Source organism: Erithacus rubecula (assembly GCF_903797595.1).
Source record: "Erithacus rubecula genome assembly, chromosome: 3".
NCBI lineage: Eukaryota > Metazoa > Chordata > Aves > Passeriformes > Muscicapidae > Erithacus > Erithacus rubecula.
The window spans coordinates 63,470,105-63,495,849 of NC_136689.1; the positions used below are offsets into that span (position 1 = coordinate 63,470,105).

Sequence of the window (25,745 nt, forward strand, 5' to 3'; positions counted from 1 at the left end):
CAGGCGGCAGGGCGAGACAGAATTGGCACTTCAGGGATAACAGGAGCTCAGGGTGCGGCGATTTTAGTCCCCTACACGGGCCGGGTGTGCCCTCACCGCTGCGAGGGAAAGGCGACCTCTAAACGCCCGGGCCAGGGCAGTCGAACTCACCCCCGAAGTTCGGTCACCAGATGCCCCAGGGAGGGGAAATAGAGCTCCCCACAGCCTCGGGCTCTGCTGCGCGCCCAGCCCGTGCCCTCTTCCCCTAGGCTAAAAAAAGAGCACGGATGAGCCGGGTGCGAGCCAGGGCTGCCCATAGCCCCGGAAGCCCGGCTCACTCCACGGGCTGTGTTCGGGCCGCCTCGCTGACAAGTGCCGCGGGGCAGAGCCGGGCTGTGGGAGCCGGGTCCTGAGCTCGGAGATTTAACCCTGTGCGGGAAACACCCGAGTTAGGCAGAAGGGGAAGATCCTACCGGGAAAAGTGCGGCACTCAAGTTTACTGGGAACGTTTCTCAGAAAGTCAACTTAAAATCGAATTAATTCCCCACCCCTCAGCCCAAAATAGCAATAAAAGTTGGCATTTTAAATAATCGTTACGGGGCCAAAATTGCCGCCCCCTGGAGAGGGCAGGGCGAAGCAGCAAGCGGGGAAAGGAGAAGTGGCAGAGTTCCGGAGCCACGAAACCTCTGTACATCTTCCCCATCCCTTTCCCGTTTCGCACGGGGCTGTCTTTGCTCCGCGTCGTCCCCGAGCAGGAGGCTCCCCAGGACGGAGGGCAGTGGGAAAGGGGCAGGGCCGTGTAATTAAATTCCGGTGCCCGGTTAATTGCTGTAATTTGACGCTAACTGTACAGCGCGGGCCGGCGCTGGGAGCGGCGGTGCGAAGCGCGCCGCACGGCCCATTGCCCGCGCCCCGCCCCGCCGGGCTCCTCAGAGGGTGCCCGGGCTCGCTGGGAACCGTGGATGAGAAGAGAAGCCCCACAGGAGCCGATTCGGCTGCCCGCGGCCCTGGCGATCCCCCGGGATCCAATGGATGCGGGTGCCAACTCTTGTTTCCCTCTTCCCACCTGCCTGGAGATAGGGCAGGAACTCCCTTCCGTAAGATCCTTGTATCCAAGCCCTTATGGTGGGGTGACGGGGTGTGATCCCCTTCCTTTTACTGGAGACTGGGGTCAGTGCAGCACCCAACCCAACACAGCCTCACTGCTGGGAGACAATGCACGCCGACCTTCAGGAAACCTCACACTGTCCCATACCTTGGACATGATGCCCCATTCACTTGTCTCTGAAAAGTTAAAAGGGTTTGCTGTGCAGCTGCGAAGTGGAAATTATTTGCATCCCTCCCGAAAATCCTGCAGCTGTACTGCTTCTACCCACGTCCCCAGTGCCCTGCCCCGAGAAATGAGGCAGGGTCCGTGCTTTCCCACTTCTTCGGTGTGAAATCAGGGCTGCGCGACGCACTGGCGAGCTTCCAGGGCACTTCGGCGCTTGAATCCCCGAGGGGGAAAAAACCAACAAAACGTGGGCGGGGAAAAGGGGTACGGACGCAGAGAGGCCCGAGGGCCACAGGCTGTCGCAGGCCAGCTTTCCCCGCGGGAACGCAGCATCCCTCGCCCCACGCGGGACAGACCCCGGCCAGCCTGGTGCCCATCACCCCGGCCACTGCCTTCCGCGCCCTCTTGGCCCCAGTACCAGGGGCTGGAAAGACTGTCTGCACTGAAGGGGGGGGGATGTCTTTGCTTCTCCCTGGGCTCCTCTGGCAATTTGCAGCGCTTCCGTCACCCATCTGGGCTAGTTCAGCCCTCCCGGTGCTTTGCCTTTCTGGGCTACTGACGTTGTTGTCATTATTGTCATCATTACTACTATTATTATTACTATTATTATTACTACGTCCATATACTCCTCCACAACTTGCCCCCGAGGTAACATTCCACCGGCCCCCCGGGGGAAGGCGAAGCCTGGGGGGCTCTCCCGCCCCCACCCGGGCACCCGGGCGGACAGAGCTGCTGGGATAGCACGGGGACGCGGCACCACGGCGGAGCGGGCAGGGGTCCGGCGGCTGCAGGATGCCGGGGCACACTCGGGACCCTGCCGGGGGGCTCGGCTGGCGGTCCCCCGGGAGCGCAGGGCCCGGGAGGGCGCGGTGGGAGCGCGGCGGCGGGGGGCAGCGCGCAGACAGCGCGGAGGCAGCGCGCAGGCGCGGGCAGGGAGCACCCAGCTCTTTATGGCCAGGTGAGAGAGTCCCGGCTCAGGTAAGGGGAGGATTTACCCACAGGCGTCCCAGGCGAGTGGCTTGCCCTCGCAGTCCATGACCAGCAGGGACCTGGGGACTCGGAGCCCGCAACCAGGATGTCTATCCTCGCCAAGATGGGGGACTGGCAGGTAAGGTGACCCTCTGCCCTGCGGGGGTTTATTGTTATTTTGGGACGGGAGGCAGGGCTGGAGCGAGAAAGGTGACGAGCCCGGAGGGAGTTGGGGGCAAGGCTGACGCTGGGGTTGGGTGTTTTGCGGCTCTCGGTGCTGGGGCTGCCCGCGGCCACTCGTGAGGCCCGGCTGCAACAGGTAGAGAGCGGCGGCCTGGGGTCGAGAGGGGCTGCTCCGTGGGTGACACGACCCCGGCAGCGTGGGTCGGCCCAGGTGGCGTGTGCTCGCCCGGCGTTCCCGTGCCCGGGGCTGGCGGCGGCCGGAGCCCTGGGGCTACCCACGGAACGCGGCCGGACCCACGCGGGACACGGCCCGCAGCCTCCGGCGTGACCCGCCCGCACCGGGTTTCGCCGCGGGAGCTGGAACCTCTCCACCAGCTCCCACCCCAGCCTATCCCATGGAAAAATAGCGCTGCCGGGTCCCACCCGGCGGTAGATGCAGCGGGGGCGCCCGTGGAAGCACTCCCGCGGGATAAGCTGCAGGGAAAAGCAGGACCCACCAGCGAGAGAGGCCAGGCGGGGAACACACGGCCTGCCGGGGCTCCGACCGGCCCCACGGACCCCGGAGACCCGCACGCACCACGGCTAACTACACGTGTGGAATTACGGAGGCTCACGAACCGGGAGACACTTGGAAAACCCTGGAGCGCCCTGGTGCCCGTCCGCTCGGGCCGGATGAGCAGAGTTTGCCGACTACTTTAATTGAAGATGCACAGTTCTGTTCAAGCACACGGGATTTTCTTAAAGAAAAAGACCTTAAAAAAAATTTATTTCTTCCCCAGGAGAGTCCAGTTCCAGATGGGGAGCCAAGTTTCTTTTTTTTACTTCCAACTTTTCGAATCTCTCAACTAAGTATTTCCTTAGAGTATTTTTTTTTTAATTCCTTTAGATTAGCAGCAAGTAGTCTTTGGGAAACAAAAAAAAAAAAAAAAAACCAAAAAAAAACAAAAAAAAAGTGGGGGAACAAGATAAGTAAACAAAAATTATTTAAATTATTTAAATTATTTTCATATCTGCTAAAATATTTTTTATCAGGCCGGGGCGAAAAAGCGATCACAATAAGATTTTCTTTTCTTTTACTGAAATCAATTCTTGCGCAATCGTATTTACGGGTTATCTGCCTTGAGATCTATTCCCGACTTTTCCTTGCACCCCGGCCTTCCTGGCTCCTTCTCACCGGCTCTGCGGGGCCCCGCTGGACGGAGGGGCCGGGCCGTGCGGACCCGCCTCCCGCTGCCCCGCGTGGATCTCTAGGGAAAACCGCCCACTCCCCTCGCAACCCTGCCCTCCACCGGCCCGGGCCTGGTGAGAGAAGGCGAAAGGGTCAGGGTTTGGCCCTCGGGAGTGCCGAGCAGCCGCAGGTGGGAGGCTGTCCCGGGTGGGAGGCTTTCCCGCCCGTCCCGGTTCAGACAGGACGGCGCTAAGGGGCGATGGGCCCCTTCGTCAACCCCCTTCCCTCTTTTTCTCATCTCCACCACCCCCCCGGGGCATTAACTAGGCTTAATCTGCCAGCTCCATTTGAACCTCAATGGGAGTAAAAACAACAATTTACTCTCCTGCCAGTGGCAGACAAAAGCGCTGGTGAAAAAGAGCATCGGGGGTGGGAGTATGGTGGAGGAGGGGGGAAGGGGGAAAAAATCCGTTTAGGGGACATGGATGTGTGTGTGTGAAGGAGCAGACCCGGGAGCCCGGGGGCTCTGCCACCCTTCCCGGCGTGGCGACACGTGGGCCGGGCCCCCGAGGGCCCGCTGCGGCTCCCCATCGGAGTGCAGGGGCCATTTGCTCCTAGAGGCAGTAAATTTTCCTCCGACGTGGAGGGCGTGGGGGGAGGGTGGCCCCGGGAGGGTCTTCCAGGCCGACAAGGCAGGTTTTGCCGTCGGCAAAAGGAAGTTTCGGTGAGCAGCAGGGCAGCCAGGTGCACAGGCAGCCATGGGGATGCCCGGCTCCTGGGGACGCCTGGGGACACGGGCTAGCTTGGCGAGCTGCGCCAGCCCCACGGAGAGGGGAATGCCTCGCCCTTCGGCAAAGCGAGGGATCACCCAAAGAGGTGATCCCAAAGAGGAAAAAAAAAAAAATAAAAGGAGTAAAACGGGAAAAACGTAGCCTTTCGGTGGATGGATCAAGGCTGGGCACCCGGGGAAATAAAAGAGGAGAAGGGTGGAGAAGCAGCCCCCCGGGAGGGCAGCCTGAGCGCTCTCTTAACGGCACATTGTTAAGCAAACGAAGCGCTCCACCTAAGAAAGTACCAAAGTTTTATTGTGGTCATTGTTTTGTCCTTCAGCTCAAGTGCTTGCAAAAGACTTTTTGGCTCCTGCTACAGTCAATTTACCGCTCGCCCACTTCTATGTGGGAGATAATGTCGGATTTGTTCGGGGTGGTGTTTTTTTGAAGACCAATAGCCAACAAAGCCGAGAAGAAAAAAAAAATTAATTTGCGGAGGGAAGAAGCTTTTAAAATGTCCACAAAAAAAGACCAAATCCAGAGGGCAAAAGAAGCCTCCGCAGACAATAACCTCGTTCGAGCAGGACTCGAGTCTCATTGCTCCTCGCTTTGCTTCCTTTAACCCCCGTGGAAAAAAAAAAAAAAAAAAAGGAAAAAAAAAAGAGTGGATTGGGGGAGAGATAAATCCCATGGGGTTTTCATGGCTAGCCCCAAACTTTCCGCGGATGGGATGATAGCCTCCTTGATTTCGCTGGCCACTTCTCTCCCCGCTGGCAGGCAGAGGCACGGAGGTTAGCAGCGGCCCGCAGGCAGGGCCCACTGCCCCCCCGCGCCGGGGCTCGGCAGGTCGAAGAAAGCTGATTTTGTCATTAATTTTTTTTTTTTTTTTCTTGCTCGTGGGTCCCTTCTACCTGTGTCCATCGCTGCAGGTTGTTGTGCTGGCGAGCAATTGGGCTGTTGTTGATATGCTAATGAGGCGATTAGACTGTGGGTAAAGAGCTGGAAAAGGGAAAAGTTTCCACCATTAGAGGGAGATCTCCGAGCGCGGACGGGAGCGCTGCCGAGCCTCCGCCAGCCGCGCTCCCCACGCCGCCCGGCACCGCCACCGTAGGGAGAGGCAAGGCAGGGAGAACCAAATCCTCTCTCACGCCAATCCATGAAAATGCTTTGGAAACTAACGGATAATATCAAGTATGAGGAATGTGAGGTAAGCGCTTCCCCCGGGCCCGGGCACAGCCCCGGACCCGCAGCTTCAAGCGGGAGCCTTCAGCATCCCTCCGTCTCTCAATTTCGTTTAGGAAAACTTCTGCTCGGTCGTCAGGCTTCCTTGCGGTCCTGCAGCCGGAGAGGGCTGGGGTCCTTCCCCAGGAACTTCGGGGCTTTTGGAAACACGGCTTTGTCGGAATGTATGAGGAAAGGCAAACAGGATCCAGAAGCAGCCTGGTCTATAGGTAGATCCTCCGTAGATAAGGCTCTTGTAGGATGCTACACTCATCCATATGGATGGATGGATGGATGGATAGGCGGCTGGCTGAATGAATGGACAGATGAATGAATGAGAGGGCCAAGAGACAAAGGGAAGAGAATTATTCTTGCACTCTAGGTACCCGAGGCATCCAAATAAATTGGCTCAGGACCGACGCTTAAATTCAGCCTTTTCGATATATCTGCGGGTGCATTATACCGAGTGCACAAATTTTACAGGGGTCAGCTGCCTAACTGAAATCACGGGTTTGGTAGCAATGTTTCCCCAGCCTCCTAATTTCAGGGCCACATTCTCACGGGTTTGAGACATAGTAATTTAACCGCTTGGGAAAAAAATAAAATCCATCTCATTCGGTTTTGGAGCTGTTCAGCACAGATTGTATGCGTGCATCTCTGTCCGTATGTGCATCCATATATTTAGAAAGAGGCGGGTGTCTTTTAATCTGACAAAAAAGAGAAGAAGAGGAAAAAGAAGAGTGATGCCCAGGACCCATGCCTAGTCTCAAACCAACGAATACTATTGTCACCCGTTTCGAAAAGTTGCCTGTGCAGTGCGTTCAAACCGCGCAATAAAAGACTCTACTTTGCAAGTGAACGCAGTTATTTGGTGGTGACCCACGCGGGAAGATCCCCTCAGCCTCGACGGACATGCATCTCTGGGTCGAGGGGGGCACTCTCCCGTCCGACCCTGACGCTGTTTTGGGCGATGCTGTAGTTTAGGAAAGGGACCGAGGACTCGGCAGGCTCAGCGCCGACTAAGTGATTTGGTGATCCTGGATCTAGGAGTTTGGGATGGAGCTGTCTCCCGATGTGGGAGCTGAGCTTTAGATTCACTCATTGGCGGGTGCTTGATTTCTATGAATGAGGCGCCAGGAGTGTTGGGGTTTGTGGGTTGTGTAAGGTTTTATTAATTATTATTTTTGGTTGTCTGGGTTGGGTTTTTCTGGTGTTTTGGATTTTTAAAAAAATTCTTTCAGTCCGGGAAAAAAGACATATTCTTCATCTGCGTTTCGGGTGGAAAGCATGCCTTTTCCCCCTCCCTCCCCTCAGGATCGGTCTTCCAGTTTGCACACGTGCGAGCGTGTGGATTTCATCGCAAATGGCTTTTGTTGCTTTGCGTTAATGGGACTTAGCACCGAGGTGTTACCAAACACGGCGGGAGCAGCAGCCGCTCCGCGAACCGGCCGGATTTTGTGCGTACGTGTGGGGTTGGCTCTCCGTGCATACCTCGGGAGCGGGTGAAAGGACACTATTAAGAGAGGATGGAAAAGAGGGTGGCTGTGCCCGGCTGGGGGTAGGGGGAAAAAAAAGGAAAAAAGAAACAAAAAATGGATGAAAGCTGGGGAAAAAAAAAAAAAAAAAAAAAAAAAAAAAAAGGGAAAAAAAAAAAAAAAAGGAAAAATGGACGCAGAAAAACGGCATGAAAGCCCGGCCAGCCGCGTTGAGCGCCCGGGGCGGCCGGAGCGCTGGGGGGTCGGGGCGGGCGGGCGGAGCGTGGGGCCGGGCGCCGGCGGCGCGGCGGCTGCGGCGGGGCAGCGGCGGCGGCGAGCGGAGCGGTGCCTGTTTTAAGGGAGTTGTTTGGGAGTTGCACAGCCAGTCCGACGGGTTGCGCCGGAGCCCCGGCTTGTCTGGGCCGGGAGAAGCGCTCCCTTGCCTTGCCTCTTTTCCCAGCTCCCGCTCCCCCCCGCGTCCCTCCCGCCCTCCTTCCCTCCCCGCCTTGCTGCCTCCTGCCTTTTTCCCCCATCTCTTCCCGGATCCTCCGAGAGGGGGGCCGCGGGGAGCCCGGCGGATGCTCCTTGGGCTCCCCAGCCCCCCCGCCCCGGGCGCCCGCTGGTCTCGGCGTTGGGCTCGAACCGGAGGAGGAGGAGGAGGAGGGCTGACACCCAGAGGGGGAGACACCCAAAAAAACTTTCCCAGCCGGTTTCCGGGACGTGGGGCACGGAGGCGAGCCGGCTAGGCGGCGCGGGGCGAGGGGAGCCCCTCGGCGGGGCGCCGTCGAGGCATGGACGGGGCGGCGGCGGCGGGCGGCCCCGCGGAGCCCACCCCGCGCAAAGGCGGCGGCGGGGCGGCCGAGGGCGGCAAGAACCAAGCGGGAAGCGAGCAGCCGCTCTTCTCCCTGGGCTTTGAGGCCGGCTACGCGCAGCAGCCGCAGCCCGAGGTGCGCTCGCGAAGGACTGCGGGGCTGGGGACATGGGGAGGCGGCAGCCGGGGGGAAGGGAAGGGAAGCGAAGCGAAGGTGAGGAAGGAAGAGGGGGGGGATCCCGCGCCCCCTTCCCTCTCTTCTTCTGCCTGTCTCTCCCACTCCCTCCCCGCCCCCCCTTTTTCTGCACAACCCCCCCCTCCTCCTGGCTCCCACCCTCTCCCTCTCTCCGGATCTCTTTCTCTTTCACTTTTGCATGCCCTGCAACCTTTTAAAATGTTGCCCCTTTCCTGTGATTCGTCAGACGCAGCAGCATGTGCCCCCTCTCTCTCTCCCGCTCCCTCTCTCTCCCTTTTTGTCTCTCTCTCCCTCTCCCTCTCCCCCATCTCTGATTAGATACACTGATTCTTCATTCAATGGACGTCATTTAGAACAGGCTCTGCCTTGAGTTGCCTTCTCGCTTCACGCTCGATTTCCAGCCATTCTTCCCTTATTAAGTGTTCGTGTAATATTAATAGTCATGAATATCTGCTATTAGGAGTCTCCAGGAAGGCAGCAGATCTGTTATTAGGAGCTCAAGTGAAGCAGCAGCTAAGTCAAAGGAGAAAAAGAAAGAAAGAGTCAGAGGAAAAAAAAAAGGATTAAGAAACAATCATACACACGCTTAAAAAAAAAAAAAAAAAAAAAAAAAAAAAAAAAAAAAGGAAAAAAGCGTAAAACAAACAAACAAAAAACCAAAACCAAAAAAAAAAAAAAAAAAAAAAAAAAAGAAAAAAAGCAACCAACTTTGACTCCTCACACCGCGCCAGGATAGAGAGCTCGCCTTGGGAACACCCGATGAAGGGCAGCAGAGATCGGTGCAAGTTCTGATGGATTATCGTGGCGCGCCCGCGGTGCAGGAGCAGCCCCGGCGCCCCGGTCCCGCCGCCCGCGCCTAGCGCCGGGCTCCGGCCGCGCTCCCTCCGCGCCGCGCCGCGCCCGCGCCCGCGGGGCTCCGCCGGGGGCTGCGCGCCTCGCCGCTCCCTTTCCTCTGCCTTTTCGTTGTTTTTTCTACCTTGACTTGTAACCCCCGACTCTTCGCAGATGTTAGTGCACAGTTTTTCGGCTATGGTGAGTTGCTTCACGTTTCTCTCGGAGGGGGTTCGGTGCGCGCTGGGTGTTGCTATTGTTGTCGGCGGTGGCAGTGGGGGTTTCGCACCCAGCTTTTCGGAGAGGGCTTTTTTTTCCTTTCCTTCATTTTTATTAATTCGGTGGTTTACATTTTTGCCCTTCTCTCTCTAATTTTTCTTTGCTTCCCTCCCTCTCCCCCTTCTCTTTTTTTTAAATTTTTTTTTTTTTGGGGTCTGCTTCAAGAGAACGGCAAAAGGCTTTGCTTGGACCCTATCGCTTCGATTCCTTCACCTTGCCACCTGCAAACGTAGTATTTTCGCTTTCTCGTTTCCCTTTTTCGGAACCGTGGTCCTTTCCTTCGATTCCTCCTCCGTGGAGGCCATTCCTTTTGCCCGGGACGTTCATGTGGCCTCATCTGCCCGGCCTGGGGAGCCGGCAGAGCCGTGCCGGAGCGCCCGGGCTCATTTCGGTGCCTCTCGCCCGTCGAGGCGGCGGCGCTTTCCCCGGCTGCCCGCCGCATTCCTCCGCTTCCCCGCGGCGGGGCCGCCGCTGCCCGCTCCGCTCCCGAACCGCACCATGGCGAGCCCGGGGCTCGGCCGGCAATCGGGACGGCTCTCCCCGTAGGTAGGGGAGCACGGCAGTGCTTTCTCCCAGAAACATTTAAAAAACTCTTGTGGGGAGCTACCGGTTTGTTTGGAGCCTATTTCGGCGTGTTCTGGTAACAAAATGGCAGTGGGGATGGATTTTCCAGGGTTTTCTTGGGACGCGACCGGTAATGTCAGCGACAGTATTTGTCTCGGATCTGTTCAGGGCCAGAGGAAGGATTTTTGGTTGTGGCAGAATTATCATTTCAATAATGTTCGATTGTGAATTATTCTTTTTATTTGTGGGAAATACCTGCTCCTGAAATGCCGGGGCGCGATCGGTTGTGACTCCACGTTGTATCGCCGCAATGTTTTATTAATTATTATAAGCTGTCCTGTTCTAATTATTGCTATTATTGCTGTTATCATTATTGCCGTTATTATCGCTTTTTAAAAAGAGAGACTGCCTCTTAATTATTTAGGAAGGGAAATCAGAGGCAGAGAGATCTCCAGATCTGTTTTTCTCCGCCTCGGAGGCGATTATTTGCCCCTCATTGCCCTATAGATGAAATTTTCAAGGCGATTTTGAGGAAAATCAGTTTGATATTATCTTTGTTTTTCTTTTCTCCTTTTCCCCTCCCCCTCCTCTACCCCCTCCACCCCCTGAACCCCCCCGCCCCCCCCCTCTGCTCCCCACCTCAGGAGCGCCACGACAGTACCAGCAACGGGACAGCCCGGCTACCCCAGTTGGGGACCGTGGGTCAGTCTCCCTACACCAGCGCCCCACCGCTCTCCCACACCCCCAACGCCGACTTCCAGCCCCCTTACTTCCCCCCCCCTTACCAGCCCATCTACCCCCAGTCTCAGGACCCCTACTCCCACGTGAACGACCCGTACAGCCTCAACCCCCTGCATGCCCAGCCACAGCCCCAGCACCCAGGATGGCCGGGACAGAGGCAGAGCCAGGAGACGGGGCTGCTCCACACGCACAGGGGTTTGCCCCACCAGCTCTCGGGGCTCGACCCACGCAGGGACTACCGGCGGCACGACGACCTGCTGCACGCCCCGCACGGGCTGGGCTCGGGGCTGGCCGACCTGCCCCTCCACTCCATCCCCCACGCCATCGAGGACGTGCCGGTAAGCCAAGGGGCCGCCCCGGGGCCCGCTCGTCCCTCCTAGCGCGGGAGCTCAGCGTCGGGGGGAGAGGGGGGGAGCGAGGGGAACACCACCCACCTCCCCCCCCCCCCCCAAAAAAAAAAAAAAAAATAAAGGGAGGAAGGGAAGAAGAGAACTCCCCCTCGTCCCTCAGGGAAAAGTGAAGCCCCCACCTAGAACAAAAGGTTCTCGCAGCTCGTCCCTGCGCGACGCCTCCCCGCTAACTTGCCCACTAAAATATAAATAAATCAAATTACTGTCATCGTTAACAATATCTTTCCTTCTCAATGACAATAAGCTGTTACGATTGGAAGAATATATAATATCACCACAGGGCCGTGCATTTGGGGATTTCTTACTGCCTTGGGAAAGACACGAGTCTGAAATGCCTGTGAGGACATTTAACGAGATCTCACAAATGTAGAGGGGGGGTAGGGGGGAAGTGGGTGAAAGTGGCCTAAGAAGAAAAATTGGTTTCCCATGATTACAGGATTGGCATATGGGATAACCACATACAAAGTTATAAGAGGGTATGGGCAGATCCTCTTCTCTAAAGGAATTAATTGACAAATCAGGGAAGGGCTATACTAAAATGCTGCCGCCTTCTTTTAGTAGCGGTGCAAAGGGATGACCTCATAAATCATTACCTATAGGTTATCGAATTTGAGTCAGACCTGCTACACCCTATATTAAATTAAATGTTGGGAGCCTATTGGAGGATGCATTATTTGGGGGACCTAATTCTGTTATCGATGAGTGCAGACTTTAAAAATGATTTTTAATTAAGCATGACATTAATGCACAGGCTACTTACAAAGCAAGCCAGGGCTATTGTTCAGTTAGGAAAGTGGCCTTATGCAACGTGATAGGACGTGATCAAAGTTCATCTTTCTGGGTTTTTTCCCCGAAAATGGAATTAGAACATGGCAATAAATTTATTAAAGCCTCAGAGCTCATGCTGAGGGACTGAAGCTGCTCGACTTGCAGGAGAAAAGAGGAGGAGAGAACTGTGGTATCTGGATGTGATTTCTGCTGAAATGCCATCCCAAATTACAGGATCAAATATTACAACAATATATTCGCTGACAGTTTAATGAGTACAGTTTCGTGTTGCAAGGATAATGTTCAGATGAACTTACCTATTTTTGGGGGTCATTTTGAAATCTTTTGTAAATTATACTCGGAGAAAATAGTGAATTTATTGCAGCCCTCATTTGGCTAAATTAGCCACAGAAAATTGCTGGTTGTGTTTAGCAGTTTTGCAATAAACGCATACGTTTTCCAAAGTGGAGGATTTAGTAACCAATTTGGATCCGTTAAAAGCAGGTCGACTCTTTAAACTTGATACAAAATAACATGGAGGCAATCGTAAGAATAAACTAATTTGTTGACTGCAAGCCCCTGATTGCTGTAGGAAGAACATGACCTAAAATGTTCTCTTGAATTCTCCCTCTCAGTTGTGCTCCATGGCAGTGGGCTGATTCGGGAAGCCTCTGCAGATCTATGAATTAATAGCACTGCTATACTTCGTGAAAACCAAATGCCATCTGGTTTAAATCCTTGAGCCAGCCTAGCCGTCTTTTTTTTTTTTTTCCTCTATAAGACTGAACCAGCAGGCTTCATGTAGGAGAGTATAAAATAAGAGGGTGCATCTTTTAGGTGTATTTTATCTGGTTAAAAATAAAACAAATCCCTTAGAGAAATCTGAATTGGGAGGGTAATTTTTGAATTTTTTGCTTTGCTGCAACAGTTAACCTTTAATACAAACGACTGCTAAATATTTAAGAAAGTCAAGTAGACGGTGAAAATTATTTAATCATAAATATCTCAGTGGGATTTTAAACTTAACAGTCCTCCCTGTACAGAATATGTGTAGAAATAACACAAATAAAAGTATTATGCCACACTACATTTACTTTATGGGTTTAGGGTGCATGCATAAAGGGATCATATTTCCCCATATAGTTAAAACACAAGAACTGCAGCAGTAGTCATTTCTGAACATTTCTCAATTTAATTATACTTAAATCCAGAAGCACTTTAGGCAAGTTACAAATGAGAGCATTGAGTATAATAAAACCTGTAATAAAGCAACTTAGTACCATCCACCCGGAATCATTGAGATCAGGCACAATTAACAGGAGCATAAATCCAAGACAGAATGGAAAATGTTAGAATCAGTATTATTGTTGGACAAAGACTAGAGAAGGAAGTAATAGTTTTTTAAATGGTAATGCCTGGGTTTTGTAACGATTGCGAAATCTTCTATCTCAGCAGCACTGGTGTTAATTTGTAAACACAGCCAGACATTATATTGCCTGTCAGTTTTTGGAATTAGAAAACATGATTTCATTTGACTTTCTAATCACGTCGTGGCTCCGCCGCGCGAACCCCAGCTGTAGCCGCGGCCGCGGAACCTGCGAGGGGACAATAGTGGGGGAGCCCGGTTCCGTGCGCCCCCGGCCCCGCGCTCCTTTGTGCTTTCCCTCCCGCGGGCGCGGAGCGGGCGCAGCGGCGGAGAAGGGCTGGGCAGGGCCGGGGCCGCTTCCCGGGGAGGAGGGAAGGGACAGGAGCAGGGAGCCCTCAGCAGCTTGAGGCGGCTCGGGCCCCCGGGGTGTGTGAGTGATTTATTATATTTTTTTTTTGGGGATCAGGGGAAGAGCTGGGAGGGATGCAGGATTCTTCTTGATAAAGGAAATCTCACCCCAAGCCTCTTTCCTCCCTTCTCCCTCCTCCTTTCCGTGCAGGATCTGTTGTTTCCCTCCCCACACCGTGCCTGAGAATGGGGGGGGGGACACACACACACAAAACTTCTCCTGCACCCCATCCCACCTCGGCCCTCCCTGCCTTTTGTTGTTGTTGTACACTGACATCCCTGCCTGTTCCTTTTGTTGCAGCACGTAGAAGACCCCGGTATTAACATCCCAGATCAAACTGTAATTAAGAAAGGTAAGCTGTTTCCTTGCGCATACCAAACATGTCGTCACAGGCTGGGGACTGCTCGCAGGGAGGACTTACCCGGCCTCCCCCTCTCCCCCTCCAGCCCCCCGGCCCCTGGCTCCTTCCTCTGGCATGTACTGTTGGCCGAAAGGTTGGAAGCAAAGAAAAACAGGCGATGTGGTTTGAAATCCGCCCTCTTAAATGGCCACGTTTGTCGGGTATTTTAATTATTATTGTCGTTAACGAGGAAAAATATTAGCAGATGATCTAGAAAATCCGAGCCGGTCTTTTAGTGCATTAGTGTACAATTGGGTTTCATGGTTTGCCCCATGCCTCTGGCTGAGCAGAGGGTTTGAATCGTTGTTGGTAAACGGGACTGTGAAAGTGAAATCGTTGTTCCCACTCCTTCGGGTTTTCTTATTGAAATCACGGCGGTGATGAGGTGAACTGGTGGAGAACAAGGGGCGAGTTTCTGGAGACTGGTGTCTGTCGGTGGATAGGGTAGTTTGGTTTTCGTTGGCTTGGTGCGCTTGCTTCACTTGGAATTGGATTGCTTGGAAGCTGGTACCCAAATCATGCAAAATATTTATTGCCAATTTTCACTCGATTTTATTTTCCCGTCGTTCTTCGGACAACCGAAGGATTGGGAAAGGCGGCACAGGGCATTTTGCAAAGCAGATTCTCGGTGAAAGTGATGGGGTTTGTGTTAGGATGCTGTGCAGTGAGACGCTGCTGGAGTAAAACTGGCAGGGTGGAAGGCGCAGCTAGCTCCTGCCTGCTCTGAGGGGTGCGATGGCTGCGTGGCCGCCTGGAATTTGGGTACCCAGGCCACCGCAGGAGAGAGGTGCTGAGCAGAGGCACTCTCCTCTCTAACCCTAATCGCTGTACAGCCAGCGAACCTGAAGTTTCATACCCCCCCACCCCCCGCCTGTAAAGCCTTTGTCACGTCAAATTAGATGTGCAAGGGATAAATCTTAAGAGATGCTCTTTCCAAGTCGACATGATAATTGGCTCTTTTATTAGTAATCTCAAGAGTTCGTTTAACTCCTGTTGTATCTATTAGCCTTCCCAGAGCTATTAATGTCACAAGTGATCTATCCAAAACGGAGAGAGCCCCCCGCTTGGTTGGACTGCGCCCGCCAAGCGGAGCGGGCTAAGGCACAGGAGAAAGGGAAGGCGGCCGGGACCCGCGGCACCGAGCGGCGGCACGGCCCGGCACCTCCCCGCCGGCAGGGACCGAGATACACTTTGGGGTGCCGCTTCTCCGCCGCATTACGGGCTTTCCACGTCTCCATCTGTGCGCTGCCCCGGGGCTGCCGCTGCCCGGGCACTGCCCGCCCGACGCGGCGGTCCCGACGCGCGGCGGCCTCGGCGCCCGGCAGGGGCTGCGGGGGCTCTGCGGGATCTTTTCGATTTCTCCGCTGCGATGTCCGGCTCTGTCCCCGCGCCTCCCGACGAGCGAGAGGAGGGGTGTCCGCGCCGCGTCCCGCTGCCCGCGGGCGGTGCGGGGCCGGGGCTGGCCGCAGAGAGCAGCGAGCTTCCCCCTCCCTCCCCGGCTCCCCGCCCGCTCCGCACCCTCACCTCCCTGCTCCTCCCTCCCTGCAGGCCCCGTGTCCCTCTCCAAGTCTAACAACAACGCCGTCTCCTCCATCCCCATCAACAAGGACGCGCTCTTCGGCGGGGTGGTGAACCCCAACGAGGTCTTCTGCTCGGTGCCGGGCCGCCTCTCGCTGCTCAGCTCCACCTCCAAGTACAAGGTCACGGTGGCGGAAGTGCAGAGACGCCTGTCGCCGCCCGAGTGCCTCAACGCCTCCCTGCTGGGCGGAGTGCTCCGGAGGTGAGGGGCGGGGGGACGCGGGAGGCGGGATGCCGGGCCGCGGCGTGCGGGAGGCAGGCGGGGAAGGAGGATGGAGGCAGGGAAGGAGGGATGGAGGCAGGGAAGGAGGGATGGAGGCAGGGAAGGAGGAGGACGAGCGCCCACGCGGGGCGGCGGCGCGGGGGGAGTGCGGCGGCCGCCGCTAGGGGGCGGGGCGCGCGCGGCCGGCGGGGCAGCGCGGCGGGAGGGGGCCCGGGCCGTGTCGCCATGGCAACCGCGGCCTTGCCGTGGGGTCCCTGCGTGTCCCTGCCCCTCCATGGCTGTGGGGTTCCATGTGTGTCCCTGCCCCTCCATGGTGTGGAGTTCCTGTGTGAACCTGCCCCACCATGGCTGTGGGGTTCCATGTGTGTCCCTGCCCCTCCATGGTGTGGAGTTCCTGCGTGTCCCTGCCCCTCCATGGTGTGGGATTCCATGTGTGTCCCTGCCCCTCCATGGCCGTGGGGTCCCTGTGTGTCCTGCCCCTCCAGTGGCCGTGAACGCACATACACACACACACACACCCCCAGATCCGCACCCTGCCTTGGGCTCCCACCCTGTGGCCTCACCCAGGCAATTAGGCAGTGCCCGGGCAGGGAATGACATCCAGGATTAATTAAGGCAGCTCCCATCTCTGCAGCCCCGCTTAGCCCAGCTCTGCACAGATGGACCATGCAGAGTTTGGTGTGAGGGTGGCGATGCTCTGGGGCTGCCCTGTGGATCAGCCTCCTCCTGTCATGCCTGGGGAGAAGCTGCCCTGTGTCCGTGGCACCTTGGAGCTCAGGGAGACACCTCAAGGCTCCACATCAGCTCTGGGGCTGATCTAGACCTTAGTGAGGGCCGCTGTTCTCTAGATGTGGAAATATCCAAAGCACCGTCACTATATCTAGGATTCAGCTTTCAGCAACAGTTGGTCTTGAGCTTCCCATAGCCATTTTTCCCATCCCTTGTGCTTAAACCCTTTATTCCCCTCCCTGGGAAAGGATGTGTTGGGGGCATGTGTGGGTGGGAGCCAAAGTAGGGACAGGTGTTCCCCCTAGCTCCATTTCTCAATGCCTTTCTATGTGGAACAGGGCAAAGTCGAAAAATGGAGGGAGATCTCTGAGGGAGAAACTGGACAAAATAGGATTAAACCTGCCGGCCGGGAGGCGTAAAGCTGCTAACGTTACCTTGCTCACATCACTCGTGGAGGGTAAGTGACTCCAAGAGCTGAGAGGGCTCATTTGGAAAATGTGCCTGTTGCTTTTGCCAAATGGGAGAAGACTTGCTGTTGGGTTGTTCGGGTTTTCTTTCTCCTCTCCCAGAATCAGTGCTGCTCATTGACATTTGGAAGGGTGTTATGTTCTATGTCTTAAAAAAGATCAGGTTAATTGTGTGCCTTTGCTTTTTGTTATAACCTGAAACGGGTTTGTGCGAGTCCTGCAGACAGCAGAGCGTTCTGTTATTTATTTGCTTTTAAGTTTCCAAGCTAGATGTTTTCAGGGCCCCATCTTGCTTGCTCATTCAAATGAGTAATCACTCTGTGGAGTAAGCAGATCTCATTGGGAGCAGTATGGGAAGGATCCCTGTGAAGGGGCATTGTGGGCTTAGCCCTATAAGAGACCCATAAGTATTGAGCTGGAAGTTATAGGCAGCAGCAGAGCCTCTAATACTTCACTGCTGTTCTTCTGCCACAGGTGGACAACTGAGCAATTTTAAATGTCAGAAACTCCAGCTACTTTAAGTTTGTTCTCCCTCCCAGCCTGCAGCCTAGTAAATCATTTAACTTTTCTGACATCTGCATTTGAGAAATGCGTGACCATTACTTCCTGAATTAATTTGGGAATTCTTGACCTCAGCCATGAATTAACGGTGTCCTGAAAGCCTCAAAATTGCACCACTGCCAGCCCCCACTCCCTTTTGGTTCTCATTTTCAGAACACATGTTCCCTTGGCTATATCATTCTCCTCTGCTTTGCTTCGGCTGGAAAAGGTGCAACTTGCTTTTAATGCCTTGGGATGTCCAATGTGGTCTGTACGGGGAAGCTCAAGGATTTGGAGTCATTCAGTTTGGAAGCAGTGTCACGCTGGCTGACACAAAGTATGTCTGAGGCCTGCGAATAGACCCCTCTCCTTTGCCCTTACTTATGAGTTTGGCTGCGTTTTAGACTGGTTCAGTTTGTAAAGTGCTTTTAAACTCAGCCTGAGCTGTCCAGGTTCAGCTTGAGTTTGGTTGTGCAGGCGGGAATTTGTTGTGTTGTTGCTTCGTGATCTGTGAAAAATGTTTCACGTTTAAAGAGACGGGGAAGAAGCGCTGTGCGATGATGCCAGGCGTCATTTTTTAAAACATCAGGATTAGTGAACAAACTGTATTTATACTGTGAAAATTGCCGCGTCTTGGTGTTTCTGAAAAGGCTTTGCAATTGCATTGACACGCCATGGTAAAAAAAATCACGAGGGGAAAACTTGTAAAAAGTCTAGATTTGGTAGATGCTTAACATTATTTGTGATGTTAATGAACATGGAGAAGGTTTTATGGTAATCCATTGTTCTGTTTGGCTTTCACGTACAATGGCTTTGAAAAGGATGGGTTTTAAAGAAAACAAAACCAGAGGCCTGATCTCCAGATAACTTAGTGATGGTGGCTAATTTTGGGGAGATGGTAGTGTAAACATTGCTGGGGCTTTGAGTCCCGTAGCGATGAGGCAGTTTCTAGAGTACTGTTATTGTTTATGATCCGCTCCATTTTATGGAAACAAGCTCACTGGACTGAGGCTTTGAAGCTCTAATTGGCGCATGCGTTCTTCCGGATCTAGAGCTAATGGCAGGAAGCCCTGCAGTAAAAACCAACTGGTTCAGGAAATTAAAACCAAAGATTTGAAAATCAACAAAACAGACAGACTCGGTGGAATGACCCTAAAATTCTCATGGTTAATCGTTTGGGGGTGAACATATAATTATATGCGATCAAGTTAAATTTTAAACACTTAGCTGTTTAATGCATTTTATTTAGAAGAGCTCTAGGAGTAATTATGATCAATATTAATCATTGGTGCATTGCAAAAGAGTATAAGAGATGTGGCTGAAGCAAACACATTTTCAGAGTAAATTGCTGTGAATAAAATGTACATAAATGGCTCTCTATAGGTATGGAGATGTAAATTGAAGCACACGTTCTAGGTGGATGGAGCCTGTCTGTCTTAAAGTATCTCTTAGTCAATGTGAACTTTTAAAAATTCTTATGCGAGATTTCACTCATAACAATTGCTATGAAAATACTAATTTGCATTACCTTCAACTGGAACAAAGGAAACTGCAAGATAAGATGTAATTAGCTTTTCTGGCCCTAACTTTTTCAAAGAGAAAATGTCCAAGCTTTTGAGATGAAAAGCCCAAGCAGAATGTAGTGTTTTTTTTGAGTTTTTTTCAAATGGATTTTTGCCCCTGTGCAATGTGTACTGATGAGCTGTGTTTGTTTCCATCCCCACCCATGCCTCCCTATTCAGGAGAAGCAGTACATCTAGCTAGAGATTTTGGGTACGTTTGTGAGACAGAATTTCCTGCCAAAGCAGTAGCTGAATTTCTCAACCGACAACATTCCGATCCAAACGAGCAAGTCACAAGAAAAAACATGCTTCTAGCTACAAAGTAAGACATTTAACTTTCTGACATGTTGCTTAGAAATAAGGGAGGGGGACAAACTCGAGTTTGGGGCTTTTATTTGTGAAGATATTTGATTAATGCATTACCTGTGGTTGATGGCTTTGTAAGTTGTGAGGGTGTGTGTTGGCCCTCTTGGTCTAGGAGAACTCCACAGACTGGCTTGGTTTCCAAATCAGTTTGCACAGATTGAATGTGAATTGTGCAAATTGAGAGTGGATGTTTAGTTACAGAAAAAGCAGTAATTCTGCAAAGCAAAACATTTTCTGGGCCTATTCCCTTAGCTTATCAATTTAAGTAGGAGGGGAAGGCTTCCCATTGACAGTAAAATAAAACTGGCACATAAAACTGATTTCAGTTCATTAAAATCGGCAATGGTTCTTCCTGCCTCAGCAGCTCTGTTACTTAGCAAATACAGGGATATTAAAAATATATTTTAAATGACAATCTGTGTGCAGTTAAAATGCTAGCGGAGTTTATCGTTGGTGGGGCTGCCTAGACTTCCAGGTGGTGTGTGAAAAGAAAATGATTGTTTTGGTGTGTTTGCTGGAAATTAAAAGGGTTGTTTGGTAGCCCTTAATTACCAGCGGAGGTGTCACCAAAGGGCACAGTGCCAGAGGACACAAGCATGAGATGGGAGCTGCTTTATGACTGGAAGACATTAATGTGGGTTTTAGAATACAAACTGTTTCAGCACGCCTCTGAGCTCTCTTGCTGTAAGGTGTGTTATTTCTCCAACCATTTGTGCAATGAGTGGGTGATATAACCTATCTTCTGCACCATGCCCTCGTATCCTCCCTTCTCACCTCCCTGGAAGGAAATTTCCAGGCGCTGGTTAGCGTCAGCCTTCCCCTCTGTGGAAAGGTCCCTTTGGATTTGGAGATATTTACATATATAAACGTTTCAGAATACCCTAATTTAAATCCTCAGTTGCCTGCTCTGCCCTCTGTCATTCTTCCTGACACACAGGTGTGTGTTTTAGCCTTGTGAAGGAACAGGCCCATCCTCTCTGGTTCCCCCCCAAAAAAGGAATCTTCTGAGATACGGATAAATCCCTTAGCCTTCCTTTGGATATCACGGCCTGTCTATTAAGCCTGCTCAGAACTTTAAACTATGTTTGTGCTCCAATCCCCAGCTGGGTTTGTGGTGAGCGTTGTGGGCTGAGATGCAGAGAGCGGTGGGACAAGAGGCATGTGTCTCCATGTCCTGTGTTTGGGATGGGGCTAAGGTGTGATTTGTGGTGTGCTGTTGTGTGTGCACGCAAGGTGAAGGGAAGAGGGTTGTGCGTGCTGTGGAAGTGTGAGAATTAGGGGAAGGGATACATAGAGAGGAGAGAGAGAAGGGAGAGAGTGTGTGCGCTCAGGAACCCCCTTGATCCAGGGGCTTGTGCAGTCTAGCAGGGAGAATGCATGGGCTTTGCTGCCGCCAGTGATGGTTCATTTCTCTCCCTGTCTCTTCCCTTCCCTCCCTTCCCTCCCTGCCTCCCTCTGTGTCTCTGCTCCATTTGTGCTACAGACAGATCTGTAAAGAGTTCACCGACCTGCTGGCTCAGGACCGATCTCCCCTGGGGAACTCGCGGCCCAACCCCATTTTGGAGCCGGGCATCCAGAGCTGCCTGACCCACTTCAACCTCATCTCGCACGGCTTTGGGAGCCCGGCGGTGTGCGCTGCCGTCACCGCCCTGCAGAACTATCTCACCGAGGCGCTCAAGGCCATGGACAAAATGTACCTCAGCAACAACCCCAACAGCCACACAGACAACAGCACCAAAAGCGGCGACAAAGAGGAGAAGCACCGAAAGTGAGGATCCCCCCCACACACTCTCCTCTCCCTTCCCCCTCACAGCCCATCGATCCATTCATCTCCCTCCTCCCTCTCCCGGCACCCAGCACCCCAGGCTACAGCAGCAGAATGAGCGTCCTTCTGCCAGTCCTGTTCTCTGACTCTGCAGGACTGCTCTGCCCTCTCTCCACACCCCTTCCCAGCATCCGCATTTCCATTTGCTCCTGCTTAAATTCCCCTCCTCTTCCCACTGCCATCATCGTTTTACTCTGGGTTGGAGCCTAAGAGAACAGAACAGGGGGACGGAGCCAGCAAAGAAAAAAAGTTCTGTCTTGAGTTTGTGAACTTTTTTTTTAAATAAAACAAAAGGAGGAAAAAAAAATCAACAAAAAAATAAAACAAAAAAGAAAAGGACTTTTTTTTTCTAAAAATATATTAAAAAATAAAAAAAAAAACAAACAAAAAGAAATAAATAATACTTAAAAATTCTATGAGCTTCACCGGACTGAATCACCACCTTCCCTTACATAAACTTCAGTTAAGATTGTAGCCATACTAAAAATGAAAAAAAGAAGTGAAAAAGTACAACAGCAACAGGAGACGTACAAAAGGCAAAAAGGACTGATGACATTTTATCAGTATTGTGAATAAACTTGAACACAAAATACAAGCAGTTCCATGTCATATCTTCAGTTGTAGAACTTTTTCCTGTCCAAGGTAAAGCGACCAACTTGAACTTTCTATTGCAACACGATTCACGGTTATTATATAAGGGAATCAGTGTTCATGTATGTATATATTTATTTATGTGTAATTTAATGGGAATTGTAAATATGGTGAGTCTGTTTTAAGCCTTTTTTTATTTATCTGGTGATCTCGTTTACCTCTTGTTTAGTGGGTTTTAAATCTTCCCCTCTTAGTTCATCATGTGGTTCATGGTACTTATTTAGATATCAGAGGTTTTTTGGGGGTTTTTCTCTGGGATTCATCATTTTTAGCCCTGTTGTAGCATGTTAAAAGCGACAATGAAGCAGCTGAACAAATAAAAAACCATTAATTTTTATATATAATTAGTATGACATTTAGTTTCTCATTGAAGATAAAATAAAGTGATGTTGGACCCTGGCAAGGTTTTTAAACATGTTAGTGGTTTTACAACCCTTATGTGTTGTGGAAAATGAAAAAAGTTATTTTCATCCACTGTCCTTTTCCCGAAAGCACCAACAGAGCAATAAATTAATATTGTCTTTTAAAACAAGATTTAGCTTTACTTTCCTTCCCCCCCTTTTTTCCCCCCTTTCTTTCCCCCTTTCTTTTGTTTTTATTTTTCTCTTTTTTTTATTCTTTTTTTTTTTTTTTTCCCAAAGAACTTCAAACATTTGGGACCACCTGGTATCCTGTATTTCCACTGGCCATATTGGAAGCAGTTATAGTTGTGTTGTATTGAGTTGTGCCGGCAGTAGTTTCCATGCCTATCAATGTATCATAGTCCTTTGTTGCCCAGATAAATAAATATTTGATACGCTTTATGTCGATTTTTTTATTCAGTAGCTGTCTTTACCCAGGCGTATTTTTGTTCTTGGCAGTATTTTTTATTCAGTATGGTTACAGTAATTGAGTTTAACTCTCCCTTGACAATTGCTCCTTGCAATAAGCAGCTGAACCCATTGTTTCCCTCAAGTATAATAAAAACTTACTTTCAACTTGGAGTTCAGAGCAGGGTATCATTTAGATATTCCACTGAGTCTGTATTCAGACAAATGACACAATAAAGCACAATGTATTCTTTTGGATAAAAAATTGTCTGTACTACTAACAAAAATGACACACTATCTTTTCTTTGACCAAAACATAATTTTATTTAAAAAATAAAAGTTTTATTTTATTTATGTTGACCTCTAGGTTTTTATTTATGTTTATATATAGCGTACAGAATTATAAGCTTATAAAATTTTGTACATGTGGTTGTCCTAACAGAGAGCAGAGATTAAAAAAAAATCTCAAGAAAGGCGTTTAAAAAAGAATCATTACTGAGAAAATGCTGAAAATTAATGCTATGAAAAAAATTTACACTGATAAATCAGAGCTGGGTGCTCCCTCCCCCTCAGGAAAAAAGAAAAGCTCCGTAGTTGATGCCAGCAAAATCATCTCACGGTTGTGAACTTTAGCGAAATCTTGCAGGAGACAGATTATTTCTGATTGATGGTTCGTGTTTTAGTGGAATGCACAGACTGACATTTTGAGATGGCTGTGTCAGTTTATAAGGGACTGAAATTTTTATCTTGAGTTTCTCCTTGTGGAAACCAGTTGTGAAACAGGGAAGTTCGCTTTAAAAAAATCCAGTGTGTGTCTTGAAGATGGTCTATAAAAATGTGAGAATTCAGATTTTGAATCTATTTTCTTTGGCCCGGGGGGTAGGTGAAGTCAGGATCAGGCTGGATTATGTTATATCATAGGAAGGGAGACTTAATGCTGTTTAGGATGTAAAGGCATTTTAAAGAGAGGGTCTCCTTTAAGTGCTGATGGTATTTTGGTAGTAGAGGCTGATTTTTCTCTTTCTATCCCTCCCTGACTCTCTCTCTCTCTCTCTTTCTCTTCTCTGCCTTTTTTCCCCTTTTTGCTCAGGCAGGAATTGAGGAGGTTAGGAGGGAGGTGTTTACAATAAAGCTGCACAGAGAATTAACATTTACTCATATATTTTGACGTTTGGTAGAGCTGGTGAAGCAAAGCATTAGATAAAGCCCAAGATGTTTCATTTTGCTTTGGTAATCTACTTATGGAAGGCAGTGTAAAATCAATCTTGCCAAGCAGAAAGAGAGTTGGTGGAGTCTAAATTCTATTTTCAAGAGCCAGCTAGTTTATAAAAATGGTGAATATTTTTTTTTCTATAAATTGAAAGTGGATCTTTTGAATGCAAAGCTGCAATTGTTTTAAAAACAGTTATTTATTATTTCCAAGAGAGACTGGTTAACCGTAAAGTAGATGTAACAAAATAATGAGGTGAATGAACCCTAACTGTACATATTCTTGACATAAATGAAATGCACAGTATTGTAGCAGGTGAAGTGAAGCATTGTCTATCAGGGCTGTTTTTCTTGGCTGCATCTCAGATTGTGTGTGGGATCCTAACCTCAGGCACAATAGCATTCATAAACAGCAATACATTGCTGCTCTTTCTACAGCAACACATAAATACTCATTTTTAAACGAAAACAATCTTATTAAATACCATTCATTCATATCTGGATTTACAGATGCTTGTTACTTTTTGAAACCTGTACCCAATATAATCGTTTTATACTGGTCAATGTATAAAGCAGTCTTATGCTAGAACATTATAAGGTCATAATAAGTAATGTTTTAAACATATAATTAGCTACTTCATGGTAGGAGAGCGCATTTTAGGTATCCTGCTGCTGGATTAGCAAGCCACCAAAAAACAGAAATGAAATGACCTTGCATAGATTTCTTTTAGATTACTGTTATTTCTAAGGAAGGATATTCCAGGCGATAATGGAAATCAGACTAGGTTCAGTTCAGCCTCTTCTGCTGTGACCAGTGTGCAGTTACTAAAACGTGCTAATTACTCCAGCATTCTTTGGATGCATTTTTAACGTTGTCATCGAGGTGCAGCAGTGAAATTCTAGGTCATGCTTTTTTATACACTAAACAAAAATCTGTTGTTATTTTTTCCCTCCCCCAGCTCGGTTGAAGCGAGGGTGAGTGGTGGCTGAATGTTAGAGCGTTGCTGCCACGCTGAGCTAATTCCTACATGTGAACCAAAATACAGCTTGGTGCTCTTTCACCGTGAACAAGGACAGCCCTCCTCTTTGTACCATGTTTTACCCCACCCTCCAAAAATCAAATATTAATATAATTTGAGATTTAACTGGTGGAACAGCCATCAGGACAGCAATGCCCCGCAGCTGAAATAATATTTAAAATAGAAGAGATTTGACATTTGAGAAGTCAGTGGCTTGAAATACCCAGTTGTACTTAGCTAATTCAGTCCTTAACCTCTGGTTTCAAATAAATCAATTACAGTCGATTCCACTTCAGTTCAGAAGTGCACAAGGTTTTTAGTTAATTGAATACATTTTATTCACTTGCTAGGAGTATTCATTTATCCAAACCCTTACATTTAAAGGCAATTTCTTTATTGTCCATGATAAATTTGACTGCATAATCAGATCAGCTCCTTGTTTGTTTACTTGTCTTCTACCTTCCATTTAAATTCCAGAATGTGCGCTTCCCTTTCTGTCCTTGGTACATGGGTATCTCAGCCCAGACCAGATTCCCAGAGTCTCAGTCTCAGCTCTCATGTTAGGAAAGTGTAGCTAAAATACCAAGTGCCCTTCTGACAGGGAGAAGCATGAAGTCCATCCCAGCTAGTGAGGGCACAGTGATTTAAACTGACTCCAGAAACGAACGTGAAAGGTTGGGAGTATAAAAAAATGAGCAGTGCCTTCGATTTTGTCCTGTGCACCTTTTCTTCACGAAAGAGTTATGTCTCTGCTCCCTGCCCTGCAAGCAGCTGGAGCTGTTAACTCCTGGAGAGGATTTGGAGCCAGCTTGGTGTCAGTAGGGATAAGGATTTTGTCGAGCATCGGGCAATGAAGTTGTGTCCCTGATCCACTTTGAACAGATACTAGTATACACTTGGTGTGTGTTGTTTGCAGAATCCTGCTGGTGTTGGTTTACTGTTTTGGAAAGGAAA

The 25,745-nt window shown here is 50.4% G+C and overlaps 1 protein-coding gene across 5 annotated transcripts; it reads left to right on the forward strand.

Annotated features, from left to right (window-relative positions):
* Window positions 1-2,264: 2,264 nt before the first annotated feature.
* TFAP2A (transcription factor AP-2 alpha) lies at window positions 2,265-22,917 on the forward strand. Of its 5 annotated transcripts, XM_079301112.1 has the most exons (8): window positions 5,490-5,549; window positions 9,051-9,077; window positions 10,364-10,798; window positions 13,714-13,765; window positions 15,362-15,593; window positions 16,682-16,800; window positions 19,093-19,234; window positions 20,762-22,917. In XM_079301112.1, the coding sequence occupies exons 1-8, from the start codon at window positions 5,499-5,501 to the stop codon at window positions 21,048-21,050; spliced, it is 1,347 nt and encodes a 448-aa protein (XP_079157238.1). In that variant the 5' UTR covers window positions 5,490-5,498; the 3' UTR covers window positions 21,051-22,917. The 5 variants fall into 5 exon arrangements, with proteins under 5 accessions (XP_079157235.1, XP_079157238.1, XP_079157234.1 ...); XM_079301109.1 differs by lacking the exons at window positions 5,490-5,549; window positions 9,051-9,077 and adding an exon at window positions 2,265-2,360; XM_079301108.1 differs by lacking the exons at window positions 5,490-5,549; window positions 9,051-9,077 and adding an exon at window positions 7,697-7,985.
* The last annotated feature ends 2,828 nt before the right edge of the window (window positions 22,918-25,745 follow it).